The sequence below is a fragment of the Marmota monax genome, unplaced genomic scaffold (genome assembly GCF_021218885.2).
Source record: "Marmota monax isolate L192 unplaced genomic scaffold, Marmota_monax_Labrador192_F-V1.1 WCK01_AAM20220418_F8-fsc00012, whole genome shotgun sequence".
In the NCBI taxonomy this organism is placed as follows: domain Eukaryota; kingdom Metazoa; phylum Chordata; class Mammalia; order Rodentia; family Sciuridae; genus Marmota; species Marmota monax.
The window spans coordinates 9,017,163-9,029,835 of record NW_026695227.1 but is presented as its reverse complement, the minus strand read 5'-3'; the positions used below and the strand labels follow the sequence as shown (position 1 = coordinate 9,029,835).

The 12,673-nt window shown below is 34.6% G+C and overlaps 1 protein-coding gene across 3 annotated transcripts in view; it reads left to right on the top strand.

Annotated features, from left to right (window-relative positions):
- The window catches only part of Slco1a2 (solute carrier organic anion transporter family member 1A2), a 113,926-nt gene that overhangs the window by 70,721 nt on the left and 30,532 nt on the right, over positions 1-12,673 (top strand). For all 3 annotated transcript variants that reach the window (XM_046436001.2, XM_046436002.2, XM_046436000.2), the window contains exons 8-11: positions 6,026-6,124; positions 6,927-7,148; positions 9,914-10,078; positions 11,319-11,514. In XM_046436001.2, the coding sequence (XP_046291957.1) occupies positions 6,026-6,124; positions 6,927-7,148; positions 9,914-10,078; positions 11,319-11,514 (682 nt within the window). The remainder of the gene's footprint in view (positions 1-6,025; positions 6,125-6,926; positions 7,149-9,913; positions 10,079-11,318; positions 11,515-12,673) is intronic.

Sequence of the window (12,673 nt, the reverse complement as noted above, 5' to 3'; positions counted from 1 at the left end):
TCTAAGTTGCCCAGGATAGCCTTGAACTTGCAATCCTCCTGCCTCACCCTCCTGAGTCATTGGGATTACACGTGTGTATAAGTTTGCCTAGCTGCAAAATCTGCTTTCTACTATTAAAAAGACTACTAATCTAGTGTCCCTCAAGTCCTCTGAATGCTCTATTTCCCTGACACTGCATTCTTTCTAAGAAGATTCTAAGCTCTAAGAAGATTCAAGATCTTTCTCACTACTTTTGCTATTTCAGTTTTTGTTCAGGTTCTCATTGCTTCATAATTTATTATAACTTCTTTGTTGGTCACTTATTTCTATATGCTCTTTTATTAATTTCTTATAAATGTTTTTGCAGTGTAATCTTTCTGAAACATTGTTTTAATCAAGTCTTCTTTACCACCTTCATGATACCTGCTGGCTTCTTGTTTATTAACTCTGATCTCTTACTTATCAATCACAACCCTGATACCCTATGTATAGTTTCCTTGATAATGTCTCTTCATCACAGTCTCCATGTCTTAGGGGATTCTTCATATTTTTTCACAAAAGCAATCTTCATAATTACCTTTTTATATTAATGTATTATCTGGTATAATAGTCAACCCAAGAGCCACTTTCTTATATTTCTCCCAATCTTCTAATATTAATTTGTTATAAATGACTTGCTTATATCCCTTAGCTATTATATCTAGTTGAAAAAATCAAAACTTTGTCTATAGGGTTATTTTCTTATTAATGTAGATTTATCTTTTTATAAACTTAATAACTTTAAGCGAGTGAGAGAAAATAAGAACAGACCTATACATAATCAAGATGGATTAAAATTTTTAAAAACTATGAATCATTACCCCAAATAACTTTTGGAACTTTTTGGAGGTTCACTAACTTTACAATAATCTCTTTCATTATTTTTCTTTTCAATCCTTTTAAATCCCTTCACATACTTCTATTGAAAGATTGCACACACATTTCTAAAATAAATTAGCAAACAGCTTGTTTTAATATGTATTTTAATATTCATAAAATACTATGGTACTGGTTTAGTTGCTTTAGCATCACTGTGACCAAAAGACCTGACAGGAACAACTTAGAGGAGGAAAAGTTCATTTTGGCTCATAGTTCTACAGGTTCAGTCTATGTTCATCCAACTCCATACATGGCTCTGGGCCCAAGGTGAGGCTGAAAATCATGACAGAAAGGCACTGCAGAGGAGAGCACCTCAGGACCTGGCAAGGAGGAAAGAGAAAGTGAGGGAGAGAGGAAGAGAAAGAGAGATGAGGAGGTGGAACACGAGCATGTGCTATGCTCACCAGGGACAAAATATAAGCCCCAAAGTTGAACTTACAGTAACCTACTCCCTCCAGCTACACCCTGTCTACGCACATTTACTTCCCAGTTATTTCATATCAGTGGATTTTCTTTCTTTTTTTTTAAAGAGAGAGAGAAAAAGAGAGAGAAAAGGGAGAGAGAGAGAGAGAATTTTTTAATATTTATTTTTCAGTTTTTGGTGGACACAACATCTTTATTTTATTTTATGTGGTACTGAGGATCGAACCCAGCGCCCCGCGCATGCCAGGCGAGCACGTTACCGCTTGAGCCACATCCCCAGCCCATCAGTGGATTCTCTGACCATTCTTGCACTATCTCACATGTGAGCTTTGGGAGCACACTTCACATCTAAACCATAACATTCCTCCTCTGCACGCACCCAAAGCTCATGTCCATCTCACAGTAAAAAATACATTTAGTTCATTTACATAATTATGTATATAAAAATACATAAGTTCATTTCCATAGTCTTAACAGTTACAGCATTACCCAAAGTCCAAGTCCAAAATCTCATTCGAGACTCTAGCAAACTCTTGATTTTGAGCCAAGATCAAAAGCAAATTGTACCAATATTCAATGGCACAGAGTAAACATTTTCATTTCACAATAGAGAAATGGAGGTATAGAAAGAAGAGATGGGACCAAAACAAATCAAAATCCAGCTGAGCAAACGAGTCCTGTAGCTCCACATCTAGCATCTTGGGAACATGAGATCATGATGTTATACCTGCAAAGGGCATGTATATTTCTTCCCTTGTGGCCTTACTGGTTGCAGTCCACATGGCCTCTCTCTTAGTTATCTCTGTAGGTTCTTGCAGCTTCCTTGACAGATATTCCATATTACTGGCATCTCTTGATCTCAGAGGGGTCTCCTTTGTAGCTTTGGCTTCCTTCTTACATCTTCCTGCATCACCCTTTCAGGGACAGCCCACAGGGACTCTGAATCGGCTACATTTTCCTGGCCTTCCTAGGAAATCTCAGTGGAAACCTCCCTGTCACCATAACTCCAGCATCTCATTCCTGCAGAACTAGGACCATGTGGTTGATGCCAAGGTCTGCCACCACCTTGAGCAGTAGCCAAACCTCTTGGGATGATGGCTTCAGCAGCCTCTGAGTGTTTGGATGACTGAGCACAGTGAAACAACTTCCTAGGCCCCACTGTGCAATCAAGATGCCTCCAGGATCTCTTTTCAAAGGAGATCTTTGAGCCTGTGATAGGCATTGTCTTGTCCATTCCTGAGATGCATTCAAGCTATTGTTTATGGATAAGGTACTTGGTGTCTCTTTAGTGGATGTAATGTCTTAACAATCACAACTTCCTTGGCCTCAGTTTTAGTCACACTTTTCTGGCCAAACTACAAGTTTTTCAAATCTTTCTACTCTGCTTTCTGCTCCTGATTATCACAGTAAACTTAGCTAAAAGCTGCAAGCAATGGCCATACTATCCCCTGAATTCTTTGCTGCCTTGAAATCTCTTCCACCAAATTAATTAGTTTATCATCTTTAAATTGATCCTTACAGGGTGTCCCAGGACATAGACAAAATGTAGATGACAATTTTGCCACATAAGTAGCCTCTAGTCCAATTTCCAATTTAGTCTTCTTTCTCCTCTGAAAGATCCCAGTCTTTACTATCCACAGTCCTATTTAGCATTTTGGTCTTTTGTGCTCCAATTAGAGTCTCCAATTAAGCTCTGCTTACAACATTCTAAATGTTTTATACTTTGCATCTCTAAATTTCTCAAAATTCCTCTCACAGACTCCATAAGGCTTCTGAACCACAAGGTTAGGTTAGTAACAGCAGTGACCTTCCTCCTTGGTATGAATTTCTGTTTTAGTTAGCTTTTCACTGCTATGATTAAAATACCTGACAAGAACAATTTAAAAAAGAAAAGTTTATTTTTGCTCATGGTTTCAGAGGTTCAGTCCACTGTTGGCTGGCTGTACAGCTCTGGGCTTAAGGTGAAGCAGAACTTCATGGCAGAAGGATATTATAGAGGGAAGCAGCTCAGGACATGGCAACCAAGAATAAGAAGAAGGAGAAAGAGGGGAAGGAGGAAGAGGGAGGAGGAGGAGGAGGAGAAAAAAAAAAGAGAGCGGGCAAGCACTGTTTACTGGGGACAAAATATAAACCTCAAAGTCATACCCCTAATGACTTACTTCCTCCAGTCATATATTTCTGCATACAGTTACCACCCAGTTAATCCACTGAAGTGAAATAACCCATCGATTAGGTCAAAGATCACATAATCTGATCATTTGACCTCTGAACATTTTGTACTCTCTCACATATGAGCTTTTGGGGAACACCTCACATCTAAACCACAATAGGTACATAATATGTAAAACTATGATAATTTATCTACATATTAAGATGAATAAGATACATGTCCACAATAAGTTTAGTAAATAAATAACTACATAATTATATCAATGTTATATGTCTGCATGTGTGTATGTACAATGAAATAATTATAAATCTAATACCTAGACATCAATAAAATAGTTCTATGTATAGCTCTGGAGTTTAGGAGAGAATATGAAAGTTAGGTATACAGCATGAGAATCATCTACATAGAGATAATAAATAAAATTAGAAGGGAAAAATGAGGTTGTCATTGGAAGCTCATTTGTATAATGAGAGATCCTAGGGTAAAATATTGGAAATTACTTAGTGGGTAGAATAAGAGGAAGAAAAATCAAAGACAAAGTAGTCATACGGGGAAAAGTAAAGCAATGGATGTACAGTTCTGTGAAGGTTCTAGGAGAAAAATGACAAGAGTTAGTCAGCAATGTCAAATGACAGAGTTAGCAGGATGAAGACCAAGATAGGACACTGGATTAGTGACAAAGAGTTATTACTTATACTGTTTAGTATAATGTGAAGAGATTTGAGCAAGTGAGGAGGAGGTGAGGAAATGGAGATAGAGTATAGGGAAAGGAAATAGAGCAGAGTGCTTTAGAGATAGTGTAACAATCATTGGGTGGGAGGATATGAAATAAGCATAGAATAGGGAATGTTAGGCAGATAAAGACCACAGATAATATAAAAGGGGTTGGTACCGGACAAGTCAGGACTACATGGGGTAGTTGAGCTTCAGCCCTGAGACTGTGGAGAAGGCAGACAAAATGCAGAGACAAAATTTGAAGTAGGCAAAAGAAGTTGAAGAAGCTCCTGCCTGGATTTTCAGTGATCAGGAAGGGATCAGCATACATTCTGAATTGCAGATAAATCAAGAGGTGGCTGCTGATGAATTTTCAATTATTAAGAAGCCAAGTGAGGATATAAGAGACTGATGAAAGTGGAAAATAAGAATGTGGAGGATAAGAAAGGAGACTGTGATAAAATCAATGAGATGTACCATAATAATGAGGGCATATTCTTCCAAGGAATTTTAAATTGAAGATTTGGAGTGATGTTTTTCTGAGGAATATGTATAAAAATTCTTTTTACATGTTATTGCTTTAGAATTTCTTTAAAAATATGGCTATGTAAAGCATCAAAAATATTTTGTTTTTTATCATGGATTTTTCAATAGGATGCCTGTGTGCCTGTGCTGTTAGAGCAAAGCTTTTACTCAGCATAAAAGAGAATTTGGAAGTATTGAGAAATTGCCTTTAAATTATGAGGCTTCTATGTTAGTCAACTTTCTGTTATTTTAACAAGTACCTGAAATAATCAGTGTTTTGGTCAGTTTTTTTTTTGTCACTGTGACCAAAAGACCTGACAAAAAAGAATTTAAGAAGCAGAACTTTATTTTAATTCACAGTTTCAGTCCACAGATGGCCCACACCATTGCTCTGGGCCAAATGTCAGGCAGAACATTATGGCTGAAAGGTATGGAAGAAGAAGGCAGCTCAGGACATGGAAATGAGGAAGCACAGAGAGCTCTGCTCACCCTCAGTAATCTACTTCTCCAACCACACCCTACCTTCCTACATTACCACCCAGTTAATCCATCAGTAGATTAATCTACTGATTAGGTGACACCTCTTATAATCAAGTCATTTGCCTCTGAAAATTCTTGCATTATCTCACACATGAGCTTTTGGGGAGCACCTCATATCTAAACCATACTATCAATTTATAAAGAGAAAAATGATTATTTTGGCTCTCGGTTTCAGAGGTTTCAGTTCATGATCAATTGGCCTTGTTGTTTTGGGGCCTGTAGTGAGGTAACACATGATGCAGAAGCATGTGTGTGAAACTACTTACTTCATGGCCAGGAAGTAAGAGAGAAAGAGGAAGGGACTAGAGTCTCATCACCCCTTTTAGAGCAGGACTCAAATGACCTGAAGATTTTCCAATAGTCCTCACATCTTAAAGGTTGCACCAACTCCTAATCATGCCAAACTTGAGACTAAGCCTCTAACCTATGAAGCTTTAGAGGACATCGCAGATTCAAACAATAGCAGCTTGTTTTTCAACATTTACAAAATCAGTGTTATTTTATATGCACACCAAGTTTATTTTTCTTATAAGCTGAATATCTCAGTCGAAAATATCTATGATAACTGGGATATACCTAAGCAAAAAAGCATTTGCCTAGCATGAGTAAGTCCCTACATTCAACAACTAGCACAACACCTCTCAAAAAAAAATTAAAAAAAAATAAAGGAAAACAATGAAAACTTCAGTCTTTTCATAGAACCAGACTCTATGTGAGTAACTATACTATAACTTTGTATTTTTTGGGTTTTTTTAGGGTTTATAGAAACAGGAGCTATCATCGGTCCTTTGATTGGACTTTTGTTAGCGTCATTCTGTGCAAACATTTATGTAGACACTGGATCTGTGAACACAGGTAATTCAATAAAATCTATTTAAACAGTGTCAGAGTATGCAAAGTATCTTATGAATGTAATTTCATGTAATTGTTGTCCTATTTGACCCTCACAAAGGTAGATTATTTCAAGTTTACATCAGCCAATCAAAGTGGAGTAAATAGTAGAGGAAGATAAAATGCTGATCTTCTGATTCAAAGTCCATTACTCTTTCTGTCATATCTCAGCCATATTTTGGTTTCAAAAGATTTAAGAATATAAGTTTTACTTTCTTGTAATCAAGGGATCACTTGTAGATAATGAAATAGACCTTTCAGTTATTTATTAAGTACCTAGTTATAAATTCTTTATGTGATACGATAGATAATCAAGGCTAATTTATTGCTTTATTATTTATGTCATAGCAGTACACATTGGCAGACAAATCTTTTTAAATTAAATTTATTTTACCTGATACATAAAACAAAAATTATACATACTAATGGGATTCCATGTGATGTTTTGATATATGTAAACAATGTATAATATCTATTTCTCTTTTCTTTAAGAGGAAAACTTTCAAAATCCTTTCTTGTAACTTTTCACAATGTATAGTACACAATCGTTACTTATAATCACCCTACTGTGCAACAGCTCACCAAGACTTCTTGCTTCTAACTTTAACTTCATATCATTGATCAACCTTAGATAAGTTTGTAAATGTCTGAATTGTATGAAAATTTTCTATCTGAATGAACCTGAGAATTATAATTTTAATAATTTTCTGTATTTTATACAAGAGATATGACATAAACTAATATAAATATATACATTTCTTTACAGATGCTCTGACCATAACTCCCACTGACACTCGTTGGGTTGGTGCATGGTGGTTTGGCTTTTTGATCTGTGCAGGAGTGAATGTCCTCACTGCCATTCCTTTTTTCTTTTTGCCCAAAACGCTTCCAAAGGAGGGACTAGAGGGTAATGCTGACATCATTAAAAGTGACAAAGAAGAAAAACAGAGAGGAGAGGTCAAGAAGGAAAAGAATGGAATCACTAAAGGCAAATATAAAAATTTTAAACACCATAATTTACCTTTTATTTTATATAGGTGTTTCTATATTTTAGCTTAGCACTATAATATATTATGCTGCTGATGTATGCTATTAAGATATTTTGTTATTACTGATCACAAGTCAATAATATCTAACTAGTCTGATTCTTCCTGTGCTAATCTTTGAAAACAAATGATATAATTTGAAAGCTGTTTTATCTCAGTCTTTATATAAAAATTGAAATCATTCTTGGAATTCCAAATAAGCAAATATATTTGGTCCTATCTGCTTTAAAACAATCTGTTCTATAGAGAACATAGGTCTAATTAAAAAATGAACAAGTAGAAATTTAAGAACAATAGTAGGAAAAAATATGCACTAATCATAATAGGTAGTATAGTTCTATAACCAAAATTTTAGCTTAACTGTGAGCTTCCTGGAGTTTAAGGCAGAAAAAGGAAACATTATAGATAATATGATTCTTTATATTTGATAAAGGGGTGAATGATAATTTTTAAAGATAAATTATTCCCTCAACAACAAAGTATAAAAGTGTAGAAAAAAAATCATCATATGATGTATGATACAAGTAACATTGAGCAACATAGTGAATTTCAGCGAATGCAAGAGCATAATTAATGTAGCATTTTTAAATATAGATCTTTAATCAAAGTTCAAGGCAAAGTTTTCAAGAAGATGTTTCGGTGGGAAACTCAGTGTAGATAATTTTAGTATGTAGTATTTGTATCCCAAATGTGGCATACATTGGAATCACTTAGGAATTTTAGAATTTACTGATGCTTGAAAGTAGTGCAGTAGTCTCAGGAAGTTTGAGTTAATTCTTAGGGAATGTAGCCTGGGCATTAGATTCTTAAAGAGTATTTATTTGGAAGATGGGTGGTGGTGATGGCGGGGGAGGGGGGGACGCTGTTTCATTATCTGTAAAATGGCAATAATAGCATTACTTTTATTATAGAGTTATTGTATACAGGTGAAAGGAATTTTGGTGCATGTTCCTATTATTATTCCTATTAGTACTAATATTTTCATTGTTGATGTTGTTATTTTACCATAATTCACAAGCTCTTATACAATTTACACATTAATTTTTATTAACAATCACAAATTCACTTGAAGCACAATTAAACACTATTTAATACTTATTGGAAGATTAGAATTAGTTTACAATCTTGAAAATTTTAAGCATCATGATTATAATAACAATTCTTCTAAAAGGGCTAATACAGACTGATAGAGAATATTAACACAGAATAGTTTTTGTGGTTTGCAAGATCAACTTTCAAAACTAGGGAAGAGCTTAGAGTAAGATAAAATATGTTAAATAGGTTTGAACTATCAAGACTCTTCTATTAGGACAGGGATGTCAACAAAAATGGGTGATTTAAAAAGCCCAAAGAGCCGAGTGGCGCACGCCTCTAATACCAGAGGCTCAGAGGGTGAGACAGGAGAATCACCAGTTCAAAGCCAGCCTCAGCAACAGTAAGGTGCTAAGTAACTCAGTGAAACCCTGTCTCCAAATAAAATACAAAAATAGGGCTGAGAATGTGGCTCAGTGGTCATGTACCCTGAGTTCAATCCCCAGACCAAAAAAAAAAAAAAAAGCCCCAAAGAGTTTTGACCACATCTCCCTCCTCTGCATGGACCTTCATGGACCTTATTCTTAAGCAGGAATTCTACAAGTGGGATTTATTTCTTTGCATTCAGCTGTGCTTCCTCCACCAATGGTTTATTTCTTCTACCAAATGGTTTATTTCTTCATACTTCATTCTCGACTCGAGTAAGTTGTAGGCAGTTAATATTAAGTAAACTAGGACAGTACAAAACAAGGAAATTGAGACAGAGAATGTGAAGATAGAAAAAATGAAAAGAAATTAGAATTTGAGCCAAAATAGCTGCAATGTGACTCAACCCATTTACCATAGACAGGCCACAAATTAAGCAGAAAAAAATTTCGGTTAAATCATTTATATTGTCCTTATTATGTACCAAATGAATCAAAATCTATGTGAACAGAGCCTGCATATGGTTTAACAAATATCTCCAGGTAGTTCTAATATACATCCCATTGTGAACTGATGAAACAACCATTGAAATTGTTGTTCTGAAGAAGCAGAAAAATTCCTGGTACTTAAACAAATTTTTATCCCATTAATTCCCATGTCTTCATTTTAAATATTCAGGGAGTGATAGTTTCTATATTTTTGTACATACTTCTTTATCAAAGTGATTTCCTTCCAGATTATGGAGAAAAAGCATCTTCCATTCTAGATGATCTCTAGAGAAGAGAGGATATTAATAGAAGAAAAAAGAAAAGGATAAAAAATATGGTGTGGAATCAGATGCTGTATTTGTCTCTTTTTAAAATTTTTTGTTTTAGTATTTATGGACCTTTATTTTATTCATTTATTTATATGTGGTGCTGAGAGTTGAACCCAGTTCCTCATACATGTGAGGCAAGTGCTCCACCACTGAGCCACAAACCCAGCCCCTATATTTGTCTCTTTAAAATTTTGCTTAAATAATGACTTAGGGAAGGTAAACTATTGTGTTCTAATTCTACCCAGTCAGGTATATCACTGATTTCCAGAAGCCACTCAGCTTATATATTTTCAGCTTACAGGTAGTAAAAAGAATGAACAGATATATGTGCATTACGAAGTATAATTGGGGAGGGAGGTTGATGTTTCAGGAAAACACCTGCCACAAAATGCAAAGCCAAGTTGATCTGACACTATTATTCTTTCATTTCAGATTTTTTACCATTCATGAAAAGTCTCTCCTGCAATCCAATTTACATGCTTTTCATACTTATAAGTGTGTTACAGTTCAATGCATTTGCTAACATGTTCTCCTTTATGCCTAAATATCTGGAACAACAATATGGAAAATCAACTTCTGATGCAATCTTTCTCATTGGTATGTTTGTTTCTCTCTGAGTTATTGGCATACTACCCCCCCCCCCCGCCCCCCATGAAATGGTGAACAATGTGACAAAGGGATTAGGAAACTCCTAAATTGAAGTCTTTTAGGATATTCCTGTCTCTGCTAAATTTTCTCTTTCCACTCTCTAGGAAAATTAAGGAAGTGTATGAAGGGGAAGAGGTCAGAAATTGTCTTTTTTCTCTCTTCTGCTCTCTTTCCACTCAGAATAGAAACTCACAATGTTTATGGAAATCTCGGGAAATGTGAACATTAGTGAATTTTCAGATAGGCAGTTCATTAATTTATAAAGGATTAGAGTTAACTCATTAGGATTCTGTGTTTTACTCTTTTGGCTTAAATTCTTGGATTCCATATTCCTCCTAATGTAGTTCCTTGGTCACCTGATGGTTTTAGATATTTCTGCATCTACATACTTTCTGCCTTTCCTGTAACTACCCTAACCCCAGTGATTCTACTTTGCCTGAATTTTTTCCTGAGATCTTTTTATTCTTCTAAAAAATGACTATCCCAGTCTATGTGTGCCTATATGCCTTGAGTTTTAACACGTTCATCCAAGAATATGATTCAGTGATGCAGATATTATACAAAGCAGCCTAGGGCTGTCTTTCCCTTTTGCTTTTTCCTTTTTTTGTATTGAAGAGGGGACAAAGAGCTGGGAAAGAAGAATGCTGGTTAGCACAGCAAAATATGAAATATAGCCACACTCAACAGTCAAAGCTTCAGCAGAATGACTTTCTAAAGTACCTTGAACTGAGTCAAATTCTTAATAATCAAAGTGGGAGTAAGTAACTGAACTGCCATATATATAAATATATATATACATATGTTATATATATACATATAAGATACTTATATATGTATATATTCCCATCCCACACACTAGAGAGTGATATAATAAATTACTGGTCAACTCGGACTTGCTACTCCTACGTATATCCTAATAAAAGAGACTTTGATCATGATACATGACTATAAGAAATTGAAAACCTATTGTGAATAATTAAATGAATGATAATAATATTTTTTTTAAATATACTTGACATTATGAGTCATTTTGAAATCTCCCTGTACATGATGTGTAACTGAGTAGGGTTAAAATCACCACTACTTCAATCTAAATACTTTCTTATGTAAAACATATTAGGCAAAAATGATAACATATTTGTTCTTTGTTGTTGTTAATTTGTAAATAACATTTTACTTGCATTTATAGGTATTTATAACTTACCTCCAGTATGCATTGGATATATTGCTGGTGGTTTAATTATGAAGAAGTTCAAGATTACCGTTAAACAAGCTGCCCACATAGGATGTTGGTTATCTGTAATTGAGTACCTTCTCTATTTTTTATGTTTTCTTGTGACTTGTGATAATTCTCCAGTTGCTGGCATAACTACCTCTTATGCAGGGTATGTTTTTTTTTTTCCTAGTAAATGCCATATTCTTTCAACAGACTGTTAGTAGCATATTTTCTCTAGTGGTTGTACAAAACCAAATCATTTTTTTAGGAGTTAATGGCAGTGATCCCATGGTCATCCTGCATCTTTCCTTTACCTATCAATTATATACCAATCCATTCAAACTCTAGGTTTATTAAAAAAGTAGTGAACATCACAGGGTGAATGAGTTTATGATTGTGTGTGTATGTGTATAATTGGTAGTCTTTGTGATATCCTAGTGGACATTAAAATGTACATAAAGGAAGCTACCTATAGGTTATATTAGGATTTGTTATCCATATGTTTTATACCCCTGTAAATATTAAAATGAAAAGTTGACTATGCAGTCTAAATAGTCTTTAGATGTTTCCATGGTGGGCTTAATTAGCATTATTGAATCCTAATTCATGGTAAATTAATATATAAATTTATGTACATCACTGATATAGTTATGTCTAAAGTATAAATAGTTTTAGATATTGTATTTTGAGGTTTATCTGGGTTTACAGAAAGATTTTTCCATAGTAATGAGAAATTTTAAAAATTCACTTCAAGTCAAAATGAAATGAAAAGCTTCCTAAAGTGTTCCTTTTAAAGTCATCAAGTATTATAGTATTAAAATAATTTCAAATATAAAATCATAATTTTTGCATATATTATCTGATTTGAATCTTGCAAGCTCTGCTTAACATAAGCATTATTATTTCCATTTTATAGATAAAGAAATGGAAGATTAGAGAAGTTCAAAAAACCTCTTCAACCATATCAGTGTAGAAATGTAGGTTTTAAAATTGGAATGAATCTTAAAGATTGTCTGCATCTCCAATTATGCTGATTCCCAGAGAGAATGTGTGGAAGGCCACACTTTGGTCTAGTCACAGGATTTGAATTCGTTCTCTAGACTCTTATATTAGTTAGTGCATGATCACAATTATAAGTACTGGGTACTAAACCAGAAGAATGCTTTTTTTTTTACTCACGTGACTTTGTTTCTGAAGTAAATGCATTATAAATGGAAATAGCAGGTTTTGATCTTCAAGTTAGCTCTCTCATTATTTTCTCCCACATGGATCAACCTCAGAGATTAGGTCATCTTCATGTTTTAGTTCTAATAATATCCGGAAAATTG